The following is a 17,279-nucleotide window of genomic DNA, read 5'->3' as shown; positions in this document are numbered from 1 at the left end:
GAATCCGTTCTTTTCACGTTGCTTTGTACAGTATTTGAATTTCAGGTGTCAGCTCAAAGGGAGGTAATTCCAATGTTACACAAGTCTTTCACAAAGTTCACCTGACAGAAATAACATCTAACTAAATGTTTGGAACCGGAAGCATGTGTCCCGATCCACAAAGAGTACGTAACGTTACGACCTGTCGTAACTCTATACTTTCACAGGCTTACGAATATCGTAGAGCTACGAACGCTTCGTGGATCGGGACCATGGTCTGTTGTGGCTTTGAACAATATGACGATAATATCACGGCGTGTTATCTTGTGGGAGGAAAGTCCGAAGTAATGCAGGTCTTACACGTTTACCACTTGGAAACCCACTGGTGCTGACAAACCTCCAACCGCAAACATACTGAATCTGGGATTCGAACCCACGATAACAGGTTGATAACTGACGCACCACCGAAAAGGCCAACCGTGGGGCCTTGGACTATTGGATCAACCGTGGCAAGTGTTCTTTTAATATACGAACATTTTATTCAAGTTACCTGTCATAGCCCTGATTTTAGGGTTTCAGACAGTTTTAGTTCATCTTATAATGAAACATGTAATTACAGCCAAACGTGTGTTTCACATGTCTAGCAATGAGACTGCACTTCCTTTTGTTATTCTCTCCTAACAGGATGCACAATCAGTTACTAAAAACAAACGCCTTGGTCTTATTTACTCATAATCTTAAACCTATGGGTATTATGCGTTCGTCCCATTCGTCCTGTCCCCAGCCATCAAGGGGGCGCCACTCTCGTTTACAATGTTCTTCTTGCCGAAGGTAGTCAGTTCTTGTCTGGGAGGGTCTTCTTCATCCGGGGTATTCCACACAGACTCGTCCTCGAACAGATGATGCGCCTTCAACTGACCCAGGCCCGGCACGCAGCGGACAATTAGACCTGAAAATAATAGTGATTGAGTGAGTGAGTGAGTGAGTAAGTTTTTTAGCCGCTTTTAGCAATATTCCAGCAACATTACGTTGGGGACACCAGAAATGGGCTTCACTCATTGTACGCTTGAGGGACTTGAACCCGAGTGAATGTTTTAACCACTGGGCTACCCCACCGCGTACTTTTGGTATAGTATATTTATAGACTGTCGTCTCACAGCTTTTGTGGTTGGCGTTAAACATACATACAATCCACGGATGACGCAATGACATTCATTCCAGTGAGTGGGTGGTTGGGAGGGAGGGAGCAATATTCCGGCAGAGGACACCAGTCAATCTTTATTCCGGTACTCAAAAGGCCTCGGGCCTATATACATTTACTTTATACACGTTCAAGGATCAATACGCTTTCTATGTACAAATGCGTAGAAGATATACATGGACAGGTTTTCAATTTCTTTAGTATTTGAACTGCTTAGCAGTTGTGAAAACTTGAGCCTGTTTGGATGGACATAATATTTTTCTCTTATATATATGCTTCGAAGATTACTGTAGTTACTGTAGGGCACACGAGAAGAAAAATGATACTCGTCTTTCAATTACATTTGAATTACCTAATTGACAAGTTCTGCGTTCTCTGTTCATAATTTTATATCCACCTTTCTCAATCAAAAAGTCATCAGATGAGCATCGGAATCATGTTAAACTTACTCTATACCTTTTTACATTTCAACATGACAGATAGAATTCGGTATGGATATTGTTTGCAAATATTAGGTAAGTGTCACATTTGCTTGAAATAGATAATTTTTGTTGCCAGTTTTGAAAATACATATCTTTTAATCTTTGAGTAAATGATTTGATGAATTCCGGATATGTTCCAATTTCTTGGTTATGCCAAATATCTCCAAATCCAGTAGAAAATAATAATTGTTTTACATTAGAGGACACCAGAAAAGGGTTTCATTGTACCCAAGTAGAAAACCGGGTAATTTCGGCCTGACCAGAGTACGCTTTGACCATTGGGCCACCACCCTACCTCCTCATTCCTATTAACTGATAATTTCAATTACACGTTTCAACAACACGATATAAACAACGTGCTTCCCCTACCTGTGATGAGACCTCCGACAACGGCGACGACGAGAGTGACAGCGAGGGCAAGCACCTGATAGCCCGCCTGCTCCCCTGCCGACCTGCCCAGTCCGGGGGTGACATCCACGTTCCGATGGATCTCGGCGAACTCGGTCGTGTTGGCGAGCGGCACTCGTGCGGGAAACTGTTCGTATAGGCTGAAACACAAATATTGTCTTCTTGATATTGACATGCTCGTATTAACTGTACCTTTTTTATGTTGCCACACTAGAGGTAAGTGAGTGAGTTTAGTTTTACGCCGCACTCAGCTATATTCCAGCTACATGGCGGCAGTCTGTAAATAATCGAGTCTGGACCAGACAGTCCAGTGATCAAAACCATGAGCATCGATGTAATTTGGACACGATGACATGTGTCAACCAAAACAGCGAGTCTGACCACCTGATCCCGTTAGTCGCCTCTTACGACAAGCTTGGGTTAATGAAGATCAATTCTAACCCGGATATTCACGGGTTGCCATGATAGAGGACCTGGCTGTGTAGAAAACAAAGCTCCATGTTCCGAACAGTGGAGACAGGTCTCGCAGCTCAATCCACCCACCATATGTTGTAAGACTCAAGTCCACAGACAACATCCATAATGTTATATTGGTTTAAATCCCTTTGTCATGTACTGAAAATAAGAAACAGACCAACCAAGTTATGTTACCAAATTGCATAACATTTTACTTGAGCTAGATGTCTTCTCAACAGTGTCTAATATTACTTATAAATGAAAAGATAGCGCTCAGCCTGTATCCAAATCGGCCATCAACACACAAGAAACGAAATTGAAAGACTGCCTCAGTTATAATCAATATTTTGGGACCCATTATATTAGATTTCATACATGAAAAGATATCATCAAAGTAGCGCTCAGTCTGCGTCCAAGCCGTTCTCCCACGCCCAAGAAACGAAATTAGAAAAGTTTATATGGTTCGTCGAGTCTAGACTACCTATAATCAATATTCGGGGACCTATTATTTCATATTTTATCACTGAATAGATATTATCAAAGTGGCTCCACCTGTATTTAAATCGGCCTCCCACGCGCAAGAAAGGAAACTAAAATACATAAAATCTAAAATCAAGTTAGACGATTTGTCAAGTCAAGACAATCTCAGTTATAATAATTATACTGGGACCCATTATATCATATCTTATAAATGATTAAAGATATCATCGAAGTCGGTCTCGCACACGCAAGTATCGGAATTGTTGAAACATAAAGCCCGGGCTGGTTAAAGCGTTTTGGCGATATCGTCTCTTCAAACACTGAAGTCCATCTGTGGGTCCACAACTCTTTAATCGATGTCTACATATGCAATTACATGATAGTGCAGCAACGGCCAGGCAGCATCACAGAGGCGATCGTCAGACCACCTGCCTAGCCGCTGTCCGAGGGTCAAGTCCCGTGACATTAAGAATTCATTGTCTATATACTACTGACTGTCAGGCTGCCCTGTATCGTATTGCGATACATGTATGGTCAACCTGCAGTATCCAGCATGCACCTCATCCACAATGTTAAACTTCCGTGGCCAACCGGCCATACTCTAAAGTTAATTAGGGTTAATTACACGCAGGCAGCTGATCTGTACATGGCTGTGCTGATGGTCATGATATAAGCTGCTGATATTTCATTTATATTGTCAGCACTGTGATTTAGATAACACAACTTTAACTTAACTCAGAGAATATACAGACATGTCTATATTCCCTGATGAACCCATACCCCATCAAAGTGCCTACGATACATATAACACGATAGCTGTGTTACTGGTGTCAATGTCGATGTACCTGTATCCGTATTTGTCGAAGTCGGCGACGAGGGCAGCGATGGCGCCGGCAATTCCGGCCATTATGGCGGGCATGCCGTGCAGGTTGTTGACTCCGCACGTGTCATGAATTTTCAGCTTAGATGTAAGGAACGGCTGAAATAGCAGTAACAGGGCAAAGATTAAATGGCCGAGTGAGTGAGTGAGTGAGTGAGTACAGTTTGTTTGCTTGTTCGTTTGTTGTTTTACGCCGAACTCAGCAATATTCCAGCTATATGGTGGCGGTCTGTAAGTAATCGGGTCTGGACCAGACAATCCGGTGATGAACAATGTGAGCATCGATCTACGCAATTTGGATACGATGACATGTGTCAACCAAGTCAGCGTGCCTGACCACCCGATCCCGTCAATCGCCTAGTACGACAAGCATGGGTTGCTGAAGACGAATTCTAACCCGGATCTTCACAAGTGAGTGGCAAGCAAAAATCATATACATTGAAACGTTTTCAGTTAAACATTGACAGTATTACAATTACATATTACTCATTTAAAAATTGTATGGGCAAATATGTGAACTATACACAAAGAGCGTAATTAAGCACCACCTGTATGTTTGCAATGATAGTTTCAACACGTACATGAAACTTCCTGTGGTGACGACGATGGAAAAACATGAGCTTTTCTGATCCTTTGACTCATAAAATACGACAAAATGATTGGAATCCATGTTGATCATAATTGCTCATTTGAAAAACACACACAATGATTTTCATACAAAACCATGTCTGTACAAGCATGGCCCTGGAATGTTTAATATTGAGTGTTTTGGTGAATGTGAACATTCAAAATGTCATTTTGCGTGTCTTACACGATTCAAGGTCAATACAGAGTGTAACCTCCATGTGACTGTATGACAGCCAGCACTCTCCTCCTCATACCCCCTGTCAGCCTCTTATCATCTGAAGGGACAGTCTACGCCATTCCTCGTGTAAAGCAGCTTCCAATTGGGCCAGGTTCTGTACAGGAGGGTCCCTTTGCTGCACACGACGACCAATCATGTCCCAGATATGTTCCAAAGGGTTAAGATCGGGGCTCATGCAATCGTGAGTGCTTAACTAAGTTCTTTGCGTATATATTTGAAGTATGAGTATGAATTATCATTTATAATATAGACCGACCTATTGTATATATTGCATAATCCTTTCACGATGTTGAATAGATATTTTTGCTGATATAAAGTGAATTCATTTGCAGTTTATTTCTTTTCTTACTATTGTTGTCGTACCGTGATGTACTTGTATCCGACTGTGGACAGCATCCCAGCGACGGAACCGATGATGAGGGCTCCGTAAGGTCCAATCATCATATCTGCACTTGTTCCCACGGCCACGCCCCCCGCCAGCGTGGCGTTCTGTATGTGTACCTAGGGTTTGGGGAGAGGTGACAGTGGTGGAAGTATGGAAGCCTTTCTGGGACGACTGTAAGTTTGGTGTGACGTGGAATTATAGGCACGCCCCTTTCAACTGGACAGTACATTGCATATGAAGCATGACAATTCATTCACACTTGTTCACGCTTATTTCCACTCCTCCACTTACGTTGTAGTGACCACATAGGAAATACTACAAATAACTGCGTGTCACTCACCATGATATTGATGGAATATTGCTGAAAGAGGCGTAAAAGCTGTCTCACTCACTCACTCTACAGATACATTCCCTCGTTTCTTCGGAGACCCGGGTTCAATACCCCACTTGGGTATAATGTGTGAAGCCCATGTCTCACTCACTCACTCACTCTTGCTTGCACCTGCATCCTGTTTCACCAAGCGAATGTAGCGCTACGACTGTCGTAAGTCTATCATAAACTCTAGGAGTAAAGACAGTCATAATGTTACAGTCGCTTTGTTAAACGGGCCCCACACCTATCTGCTAGGAAAAATACATCGTCACTCACTCACTCACTCACACACTCACTGGGACGGGGTGCAGTGTGCGAGATGTTTCATAATATTTTAGGTCTCATGTGTAATAATGTCTTAACTTACGTCATCTAAACTATTTGCTTTTCGATGAATATTTGTTTAAAATGTACAGTAAAATTTCTTATGTGATTCTGGTGTAGTTGTATGCATGTCGTTTTATAAACCGTCCCAAAATATATTCAATGTAACTCATTATATGTCCATTTTATGTATTTATTTTTTTTCATCTGCTTGGTCATATCCGTGAATAATTTTGAAGTAACAGGCATGTTGGACATTGCTTAAAGTTTACAGTGAAACTTGTTTGTGGTAAGAGGAGACTAACGGGATCGGGTGGTCAGACTCGCTGACTTGGTTGACACATGTCATCGCATCCCAGTTCTGCAGATCGATGCTCATCTTGTTGATCACTGGATTGTCTGGTCCGCACTCGATATTTACACACCGCCGCCATATAGCTGGAATATTGCTGAGTGCGGCGTTAAACAACAAACCAACCAATTAAAAGTGATTCTGTCAAAAACAACAACCTATTTCCATTTCATTTTTGTTGTTTTTTCTTCTTGTCGATGGGTGGTCAAATCCTCAACAGAATAATAAAATAGATTTTCCAAGACAGATAGATACGTACCATGTCCAGCTTGCCCCTCTTGTCCACCAGCACGGAGATGGCGAAGGTGACGACGCAGCAGGAGGCGAGGGCGAAGTAGGTGTTGAGCACGGCGCGGTGTTGGTCGTCGTCCGGTGCGAGAGCGCTGTTGAAACTGGGCCAGAACAACCACAAGAAGATCGTACCTAGTCACAGAGTAGAGGTCTTAGACGACAAATTCGCATAATATGTATTGGCTAATTATCTTGGAAGCGAATCAACCTTTCGAGACTAATCTCGACATGTTCTTACAGCTAATGGGGCGGTGGGGTAGCCAAGTGGTTAAAGCGTTCGCTCGTCACGCCGAAGACGCGGGTTTGATTCCCCACATGGGTACAATGTGTGAAGCCCATTTCTGGTGTTCCCTCCGGTGATATTGCTGGAATGTTGCTAAAAGCGGCGTAAAACCATTACTCACTCACTCTTACAGCTAAACGTTTTTAAAGAAAGTAATCAACCCGTTTTACATTGCTAGCCCACTGGGGCAGTTGCCTAGGTAACGCAGAATAACACTGTATGCTGGCTCGAAGTCGACTAAATGCCTAGCGCCAGGCTAGGTAACAACAAGTACCATGTTAAACGTCTTTCTGTATGAGAAACCAGTGAAAGAACCATCTACCCTACCCTCTCGAGAAAGACACGCTGTCCACTACACCATTGAAGAGTCGAACTATGTGTCATGCTGTAACAAACCTGAAAAGCCAGGGGTATCGGGAAATTTGGGGCAATTTTGATCCGGACTCAGTGGCCCTTTTCACCACAAGAAATGCACCATTTAGCGATTAAAATCTATTCACCACCCCCTATGTGCTTGGTTCGAATCCCACCTTCGTCCTGATTAGCATTTCTGGTTTATGACATTCAAGCTGAGCCATGGCTTAGAGTCCCATGTTTATCTTTAACGAGTCATTGGTCGTTTTAAGAACAAAGCTGCAATTTTAACTTACGAACAGTGGATCCAAACACAACTAAGGGAGGAAACTCTGCATAGCGAATTACGGCAGGTGTTCAGCCAGTGATATCTAAGCACAACAGGGCCGCCCACCGACACAAAAACTTACTAGTTAGAGTCCTAGAAAGGAGATAGTCCCGTTGTTGCATTGTCGCACTTTGGTTATTTTTGCCACTTTTTGCTTGCTTTTGTGAGGGCGACAACGCGACAATGTCCCTTCTAGGATTCCATTCAGAGCGGTTGACTATGATCATATTCCACTTGGGTGTGAGTGAGTGAGTTTAGTTTTACGCCATTTTCAGCAATATTTCAGGAATACCACGACCGGGGACACCAGAAATGGGCTTCACACAGTGTGCCCATGTGGGGAATCGAACCCGTTTTTTCCGCGAGACGAGCGAACGCTTTAACCACTAGGCTACCCCACCACTTGGAACTGTATTCCAGTTACATCTCAGACTGCTTAATGTGGGTGGATACAGATGTTAAACATTCGCGTGCGCTTCCGTGCACATAAAAAAACAAGAACGTGCCAAAAAACAACTTACACGTACGATCAGGGAGGATCGTAATGAGCAGAGATTCTGCTCTACCCAAGGATCCAACCTTCTCAAACCCACCTCCGGCGCCATTAACGGCTGAGCAACAGGTGCCCCCAAGAACAAGCAGATCCAGGCACAGCTAAAGGGGTGAAACTCTGCACAGCAAACAGCTGCGCCTCATACGACCGAGCCGTCGGTGCCGTCTTACGACTTCTACTACTGAGGGACCGTTCATAATCTATGGCTTGGCAGGGGCGGATACAGCTTTTTGAGGAGGGGGTGGGCGGGGTTTGCACACTCTTGAGAAAGGGGGGCATGCACACTTCACGTACAGTTTCAATGGTCATTTAATAAACATTCAGGGGAAAAAAAGGGGTATACGTAGGGGTGTGGAATGTGATGTTGATTTTAAGTGTGGTCAGCAATTTTGTACACATGCACTGGGGGATGTCAGCAATTTAGTACACATGCACTGGGGGATGTCAGCAATTTAGTACACATGCACTGGGGGATGTCAGCAATTTAGTACATATAAATAATAACAAATATGCTTAACAAGTATGGGAGGGGGGCATTTTTAAGGGGATGGGGGGGCGTTCACATTGAATGTACTTCTCCATAAATAGTACCACCCCCAACACACACACACACACACACACACACACACAAACAAACACACACACACACACACACACACACACACAAAAGATGTAACTTATGAACCTGGAGAACCCTGTTGAGTATGATCATATTCCACTTGGGTGTGAGTGAGTGAGTTTAGTTTTACGCCACTTTCAGCAATATTTCAGGAATTCCACCACCGGGGACACCAGAAATGGGCTTCACACAGTGTGCCCATGTTGGGAATCGAACCCGTGTATGATGATTATTTTCAGACGTAACTTATGAACGGTACCTGGAGAACCCTGTAAGAGCGACACCTATGCCAATGAGAATGATAGAAAACCTACCAATCATAGAGAAGAGATCCGAGTGATACACCGATCCTTCTTTCGTTGATTTTTCGACGTCTTCAGAGTACAAGACCCGGGCAATGGTCAGACCGAAGTACGCACCAAAGGCGTGGACAAACATAGACCCGCCCACATCCACCGCCTGGAACAGCAAAAGGAGGTTCGTCATAACAGAACATATGAAGTCATATTCATGGCTTCATGGGAGACAACCCTTGATTACATGCAGGTCTAGTGACACAACTTCAGTATTATCTGCGGTAGAAAACTGCATTCAGTCAACCCTAGATACAAAGTTCAGGACGTGTCACATTTTCGTTGCGTTTGGAGTAGCAGGTCGTAAAACTAGGTACAGCATGTTTACATTTAATCTCAGACCTTACCGTAAAGTGGAATACAATTTAGAATTCCTTTCAAAGCTCAGATGGACTTTCAGCTAATTTTAAAATGTCTGTTTGCTTGACACTAACACAAAGTGGAGAGCGCAGACAGATGCGCCACTGCTATTAACAAACTAGGTACTTTGTTTCAATCAAATAATATCTTCATCGTATGTAGCTGTAAAGAAATTATTTGAATGAATTGCGATGAATGCAGTATTGGTATCTAAAGTGTTGTTAGTATTACAGTTTCGCATACTGTATGACCATTTTGTACGGCCTCGATAAAACGTAATCTTGCATTGGTCGGTATAACAACACAACAGATTTTCCGCTTTCTGTCTGTTTTTTGTTTGAGTATATGTATGCGGTAGCGCTGATTATCGCTCACAATAAGCAGAAGATCGATAATCGGAGCTCAGTAATCGATGAATGAAAATGAAAAATATAAAAATGAAAAAAGGATCAATAATCGATTGTAATCCTTAACCGCACAGCAAAACTCATGAGAGCAATTACATGTACAGGACACAATCATAACACTGTGCAAACGAAACAGGCACTGATCATACCACGACCAAGACGATCGAGCATACTTCCTGTTGAGATACGAATACGAGTATGTTGTTTAGGCTATTTATAACAAAATTCTTGTTTCTCATTAAATCCCGGCCAAACAATTCGACCCGACCTTACTGGGTTTTTCACACTAGAAAAACTGCAACATGTGCATGAATTTTTCACACTTTTAAGTTTTGATTTTCTATCGGAGAACAGGTGTAAATTTCCATATAAATCAAGGGGTTTTGGACATAAAATATAATGTAAAAATAAATAAGCCCGCCCGACCTATATTTTTTTATAACGTGATGAGAAACAAGAATATTTTTTTATGTGGCCTTACATGGCAGTTTTACGAGTCAGGGTCCCGATCCACAAAACGTTCGTAGAGTTACGACAGGTCGTAGTGTACCGAACGCGTAGTGGCTTTGGATCCAAGAAACTGCATCAGTTGTTTATGGCTTGATTCAACAAACATAACAATAAGAAACATACTTTATACAGTTGAATTTGATGTTTCATATTTTTATGAATATCGATTATTTGAGGAATGGCTCCAGCACTAGTCCGCAGATTACTTCAAGGTTAAAACACAAATAATCTGGCCCAACTCACCCTGAAGTACGTAACGCCAACCCATTCGTTGGCGGAAAAGAATACGATCTCAATGACGGCAATGAGCACCAGCTGCAGCGGACTCGTCTTCCCCAACAACGCACCGAAGGAGATGAGGACGGCGGCTGCAGCAAAGTCGGCAGTCAGCATCCTGAAAAAAAGAAGTGGTTGTTATGGTTACAAGTCTTCCCTGTAAGCCCTCACTATTGTTGTCTGTCCTGTGCTTAGACTCACGATTTATTTCTTGTTTTAATAAAATTGCTAAAACTTTCATTTAAGTCTTGTTTTGTTGTCACGGATATGGATAAGGTTGCAGCATCTTATCACAGAGGTTGGATGGAATTAGGTTGAGGTTAGGTCGAGTTTAGTCTGTCTCACAGTCCCTGAACCATATTATTTTCCCCAATGCTTAGCCCTCCCTGCAGTGCTAAAGCCCTAAATGAAGCAAGTCTAGATTTCCTAAGGTTCTGAATCTCTGGTCTCCCTAGGGCTCCTTTTCAATATAAATGGGCTTGTTTGTTACTATCAAAATTATATATATTCAGAGACTAAGCCTTAGTCTAGGTCGAGTTATATATATATATTTATTCACCATTCATATTCTGATAGTAAAGTATCAAATTACTAGTAAGTAGAAATACAGGAAGGTGCAGGGCTCATTTTATGGTAATTCTTACGGTAGTGTATGTAATATTTGCCGTACAGTCAGTACTATTACAGATGGCTGTTATGTTTACCGTATACCGTGTTTATTAATATTTGCCGTACAGTCAGTACTATTACAGATGGCTGTTATGTTTACCGTATACCGTGTTTATTAATATTTGCCGTACAGTCAGTACTATTACAGATGGCTGTTATGTTTACCGTATACCGTGTTTATTAATATTTGCCGTACAGTCAGTACTATTACAGATTGCTGTTATGTTTACCGTATACCGTGTTTATTAATGTTTGCCGTACAGTCAGTACTATTACAGATTGCTGTTATGTTTACCGTATACCGTGTTTATTAATGTTTGCCGTACAGTCAGTACTATTACAGATTGCTGTTATGTTTACCGTATACCGTGTTTATTAATATTTGCCGTACAGTCAGTACTATTACAGATGGCTGTTATGTTTACCGTATACCGTGTTTATTAATATTTGCCGTACAGTCAGTACTATTACAGATTGCTGTTATGTTTACCGTATACCGTGTTTATTAATATTTGCCGTACAGTCAATACTATTACAGATGGCTGTTATGTTTACCGTATACCGTGTTTATTAATGTTTGGCATGTTAATTGTTTGGCAGCCCAGCTGCCAGTAGTTTACTGTAAAAAATACAGGAAAGTTTTACAGTGTTTGACAAGACTTGTAATTTGATTTTATTGACTGTCTATTGTTCAACGCTGTACTCAGCAAGATTCCGGCTTTTAACTGCGATCTGTAAATAATCGAGTCTGGATGAGACAAACCAGTAACTGATATCCTAAGCATCGATCTACGCAAATGGGAGACATGTGTCAACTAAGTCAGCGAGCCTGACTACCCAATCCCTTCAGTGGCCTCTTACAGCAAGCATGGGTTGGTTACTGAAGGATTCCTTCCCGGATCCTCAAGGGAAGAAAGGCATTTAGAAGTTGGTAGAACATGAGCACATCTTTTATAGCAAGGAACTTTTGTATTCTTTGAATCGATTTTTATGGGCTGCTGATCCTTTATAAAGTAGACTTGAAACTTCGTCACTACTTCGTGGCATAGACGTTTTTAGCCATTAATATGTCTATGTCTTCAGGGGCGGTTGGATAGCCTAATGGTTAAAGCGTTCGCTCTTCACGCCGAAGACCCGGGTTCGATTCCCCACATGGGTACAATTTGTCCATTTCTGGTGTACCCCCGCTGTGATATTGCTGGAATATTGCTAAAAGCGGCGTAAAACTAAATTCACGCACTTTGTCTTCAGGTCCATATATACACAAATCTCCAAGCTGCATTTATTAATGAGTTTCACCGGCCAACGTCAAGAGTGTTAGGGGCGGACTGCTATGACATTCTAAATCATCCTATCTGCCGCAGGCAAGTATGCAACGCAACAGAGCGAGACGCAAGGACATCAATAGAAGCGTACGTAAAATTTAAGTTTCGCCATTACTTTAATATAATGTGTCGATGGCTATTACCGCACCATCTGATTTGTATTACGAGTGTAACTATTCTCGACAGCGCGACCCTGCGACCCATCAACACATGTCATCGTATCCAACTACGGTCACTAACTCCGATCGATGCTCATTACGCTGTCCGGGTTAGTCACTGGATTGTAATCTGGCCAAGACTCAATTATTTACAGACCGCCGCCATATAGCTGGAATATTGCTGAGGTCGGCGTTAACAAATTATTTACAAACATAAGCAAACAAACAAACAAACAAACAACATTACATTCTTACATCGATCCGCCATGATATGATCACAGAAAAACATACCATGAAGGCTATTTCTATATATAATTGATTGACTGATTAAGTTTAGTTTTACGCCGTTCTTAGCAATATTCCAGCAATATCACGGCGGGGACACCAGAAATGGGCTTCACACATTGTACCCATGTGTGGAATCGAACCCGGGTCTTCGGCGAGACGAGCGAACGCTTTAACCACTACACTCTATCCTACCGCCCTTTCTCGATATAAGGACAAATTACATAGAAAGTGCTACATCAGAATGGAAAGTAACAATGCACACGGGGAAGCTTGTTCAACACGACTGGAAAAACACCGCTTCAACCACTGACTAACTGACGAGTGAGTGAGTGAGTTTAGTTTTACGCCGCTATTAGCAATATTCCTGAAATATCACGGCGGGCAATCAATTCGGACGATATAAACATCGATTTTATATAATGTCTGACTGATAAAACTATCATCAAATCATTACTGAATTACCGAATAGTGGAATTAAAATATTAAATAAAACCTGAATAAAATATTTGGAAAATATCCATGTGAAACTTGAAATTTGTTGTCTTTCTTTAGCCTCGAACTGACTTCTAATACAAGTGTTTGACGTGATCTCACCCGAGGCAAGACGTGATGTCAGTAATGAAACCTTTTCATATTGCCTGGCAAGTCCACGTGAACTAAAAGGGCGTTCATGGTCAATGTATGTAAGAATGTTTTCAAATTGTCCTGCAAAACTGCCAAGTCTTATTTGCGCCCAAACACCATTTGCCTTGACCGACAAATGTGCTCTGTATTGCTGTGTGGCTGGTCTTGACTATCCCTCTCTACTTTAACGAAAACTGACACTGAAGACCATTTAGATCTGGATCATGTTTACGATATCCCGTGCTTCGTGCTTTGAGAGGTTCTGTTACCTGAGTGATTGGTTAAGCAGGGTTTTGTTTGTTTGTTTGCCTTGCTACAGCAATACTCCAGGTTTAAGACGGCCGCAGCTATAAGTCACCCAGTTTGGGCCCGACAAACCAGAGTCTTGAAAAAAGAATTCGGTCACTTGACGTAATGTCCATAGACTTACATGTTAATTTAGTGTAGCATAAATATTTTTCTTGAATTAAATTTTCGTAAGATCCAAGTCATGTTTTGCACATTTGTGAGGAATCATCTTACCTACAACAACATAGTTTCTGTTTAATTTTCCGTTACTTATTTATCGAATGGCAACAATTTAATCAACATATGTACAGAGCCTTGAACTCCTTTAACATGGCGGCCTATGGGATTGTGCATTGTGGAAATATACGTAAGTTGATAAATGTGATGTCATTAGTTTAATAGTGGTCGGAGAATTGAACTGAAATTATGTGCGCAGAGCAGAGATGATTTCAAATTTGCCTGTCAAATTTGACAAAGATCTATCCTAAACTCACCTCATGAAGATTATTTATGCTACACTGAAATAACATGTAAGTCTATGGAAATGACGTCAAGTGTCGGAATACTTTTTGAACGACTCTGTATATATAGCAGATACATGATGCGCAACGCGTCATGTCGTGTAGTAACAGAGAACGAGCCAAGTGACCGACCCTGACCACCAAGCCACTTTTTCGTTTTTGTTTGTTTTATTTGTTGTTTAACGCCGCACTCATTAATATTCAGCTATATGGCGGCGGTCTGTAAATAATTGAGTCTGGACCAGACGATCCAGTGATCAACAGCATGAGCATCGATCTACGCAATTGGGATACGATGACATGTGTGAACCAAGCAGAGCTACAGATAAATTTTGGGGTCATTGAGTTATGTACTCGCTTGTGTTCATCTCAATTGGGTATCCTAATATTCCTCCACCTCACTCAAACTCAATTGGGTATTTTGCCATTTTCCATTAACTGTAAAAATATACTCAAGATTAAATGTTGGTTTACGTGTTTGTTATTTATATTTGATTTGCAATATGAGAAACTTTAGAAAGACAGCAAGTTACCAAGTTAATGTGTTGAAATAGAACCTCTCAATATACCTGTTATTTTATCTATCCGCCCGTACGCAAGCTAAGATTTGACATTTTTGTATGCACGCATGTAAGATCAAATTTATTGAGTATTTACAAAACCTCAAGCGTACTTGTACGCAATAGACGTAATAGGAATTGAGTTTTCACATAAATATTTGCGTATTTTACGCAGATGCGCAGCTTATCTGTACCTCAGACCAAGTCAGCGAGCCTGACCACCCGATAAAGTTCATGAGACTAATTCTAAACCGGATTTGCTGGTTTTAACAGTACTGAGATGTTTGACAAAACTGCGTTGCAATATACTAGTACATGATTTTAATGTTAATTCGTATAGATACTCCCAAAACTATGAAACTGCGTTTTGTAGTTCCTGTGTGACTGAACTAGAAGTTGAATTCCACATTACATCAGTATGTCCTCTGTACAGTGAGTATCGTGTTAGATATTTACCTGAATACTGTCGTAATTACCCTAATGTTCAAATGTTACTTAAACTGATGAGAACAAGTGATAAGAATAGACTCCTAAGATTTTTTATCTTTCTTAAAAAAGAGTTTGTACTTTGATCAAAACAAAAAGTCTCTATGAACACATAAGCATAAATTCATTGAACTAATAAGATCAATATTTTCAGTGTGGCACATATACATGTTTTGTCTAATTGTTTTACACATGCTGTACTGTTGGACTCGTGGCCATCTGTACGAAATAAATGATGATGATGAAATCCGCTTAGAGTTTCAAATGCTCCAGATATGAACCTGACGCATATATCAAACATGCAGGTTCGTTTCGATTCAGTTTTAGCGACAGAGTGTGACCCCTGGAAGTTATTGGAGACGTGGTGTCTGTGTGTGACTGTGTTGCACAAACAACATATGTTTTACCTCACGGACATGTATGTTTCTGTCTTGTTTAACGCCGCACTGAACAATATTCCAGCCATATGATGGCGGTCTGTAAATAATCGTGTCTGCACCAGACAATCCAGTGATCAACATCATGAGCATCGATCTACACAATTGGGATACGATGACATGTGTCAACCAAGTCAGCGAGCCTGACCACCCGATCCCGTTAGTCGCCTTTTACGACAAGCATGGGTTACTGAAGATCAATTGTAACCCGGATCTTCACGGGTCCCGTGTGTTTACAACCGATACGATGACATGTGTCGACCAAATCAGCGAGCCTGGCCACTCAATCCCTTTTGTCACCTCTGCATTCAGCGTTGGTTGCTGAAAGCCAATTCTATCCCTGATCTTCACGGGATCTCAGTGTCATGTGTGAGGGAGCATACTCCTCTTTACGTTTTATTGCCCATTGTGGTTACGTTAGATCAAAATACCACAATGAAGGTATGTTTCAAACAATGAAATGAATAATGTATTTTGGCCCTGCTTAATAATGTTACCGTTACTGAGTTCAAGCAATGTTTATACATTATTTCGCAACAATGAGTTCATTGTGGATGCAAAACACATCGTGTTAATACGGTACACTTTGGACATATTCTTTGATAAAGCATCATAACACCACAGTACATGTTGAGGTATATTCTGTGACAGATCTAATAACACACCAGTGCATTACATCTTGAAGTATACTGTCTGGTATAGCATCACGTCACTGTGGTACATATAGAAGTTATCAATGGTAAATATATTGCCGATGCTGTACATTCTGAGTATATTCTGTTGTAGCACATTACGTACCTGCGGATCATACTGAAGTATTATGTGGTATAGCATCAGGTCAATGAATACATATTCAGGAATACTGTCTGGTATAGCATCCCGTCAGTGGTACATATCGAAGTTATTCACTGGTAAATAACATTCCAATGCTGTTCATTCCGAGTATATTCTGTTGTAGCACATTACGTACCTGCGGATCATACTGAAGTATATTATGTGGAATAGCATCAGGTCAATGAATACATATTCAAGAATACTGTCTGGTATAGCACCCCGTCACTGTGATACATATCGAAGCTATTCACTGGTTAATACAATTCCAATGCTGTTCATTCCGAGTATATTCTATTGAAGCACATTACGTACCTGCGGATCATACTGAAGTATATTATGTGGTATAGCATCATAACACCGCGGTACATATTGAAGTAGGTTAAATTTGATGACATTCACACAATAACAAATAGTATCCCATAGTTATGGATCACATTCAGACATATGTTTTGCTACAGTAATGCGCCATTACGACACATTTTGAATAATGTCTTTGACATTACGGAACCGGAACTGGAACGTGTGGAATCCCATTCCTCAGTACAGCATGGTGCCAGTAGGTTTACAGCT

General features: G+C 41.3%; 1 protein-coding gene across 1 annotated transcript; it reads right to left on the bottom strand.

Moving 5' to 3' along the window:
* Positions 1 to 549: 549 nt before the first annotated feature.
* LOC124253511 (ammonium transporter Rh type B-B-like) lies at positions 550 to 17,032 on the bottom strand. The gene is made up of 8 exons (XM_046687308.1): positions 17,022 to 17,032; positions 10,487 to 10,637; positions 8,928 to 9,072; positions 6,445 to 6,608; positions 5,115 to 5,252; positions 3,852 to 3,985; positions 2,032 to 2,210; positions 550 to 928 (listed from the first exon to the last, which is right to left on the bottom strand). The coding sequence occupies exons 1-8, from the start codon at positions 17,030 to 17,032 to the stop codon at positions 732 to 734; spliced, it is 1,119 nt and encodes a 372-aa protein (XP_046543264.1). The 3' UTR covers positions 550 to 731.
* Between the last annotated feature and the right edge of the window lie 247 nt (positions 17,033 to 17,279).

The sequence above is a fragment of the Haliotis rubra genome, unplaced genomic scaffold, assembly GCF_003918875.1.
Source record: "Haliotis rubra isolate DU_JTF1 unplaced genomic scaffold, ASM391887v1 Scf542, whole genome shotgun sequence".
Taxonomy (NCBI): Eukaryota; Metazoa; Mollusca; class Gastropoda; order Lepetellida; family Haliotidae; genus Haliotis; species Haliotis rubra.
This window is presented reverse-complemented; position numbering and strand designations above follow the sequence as displayed.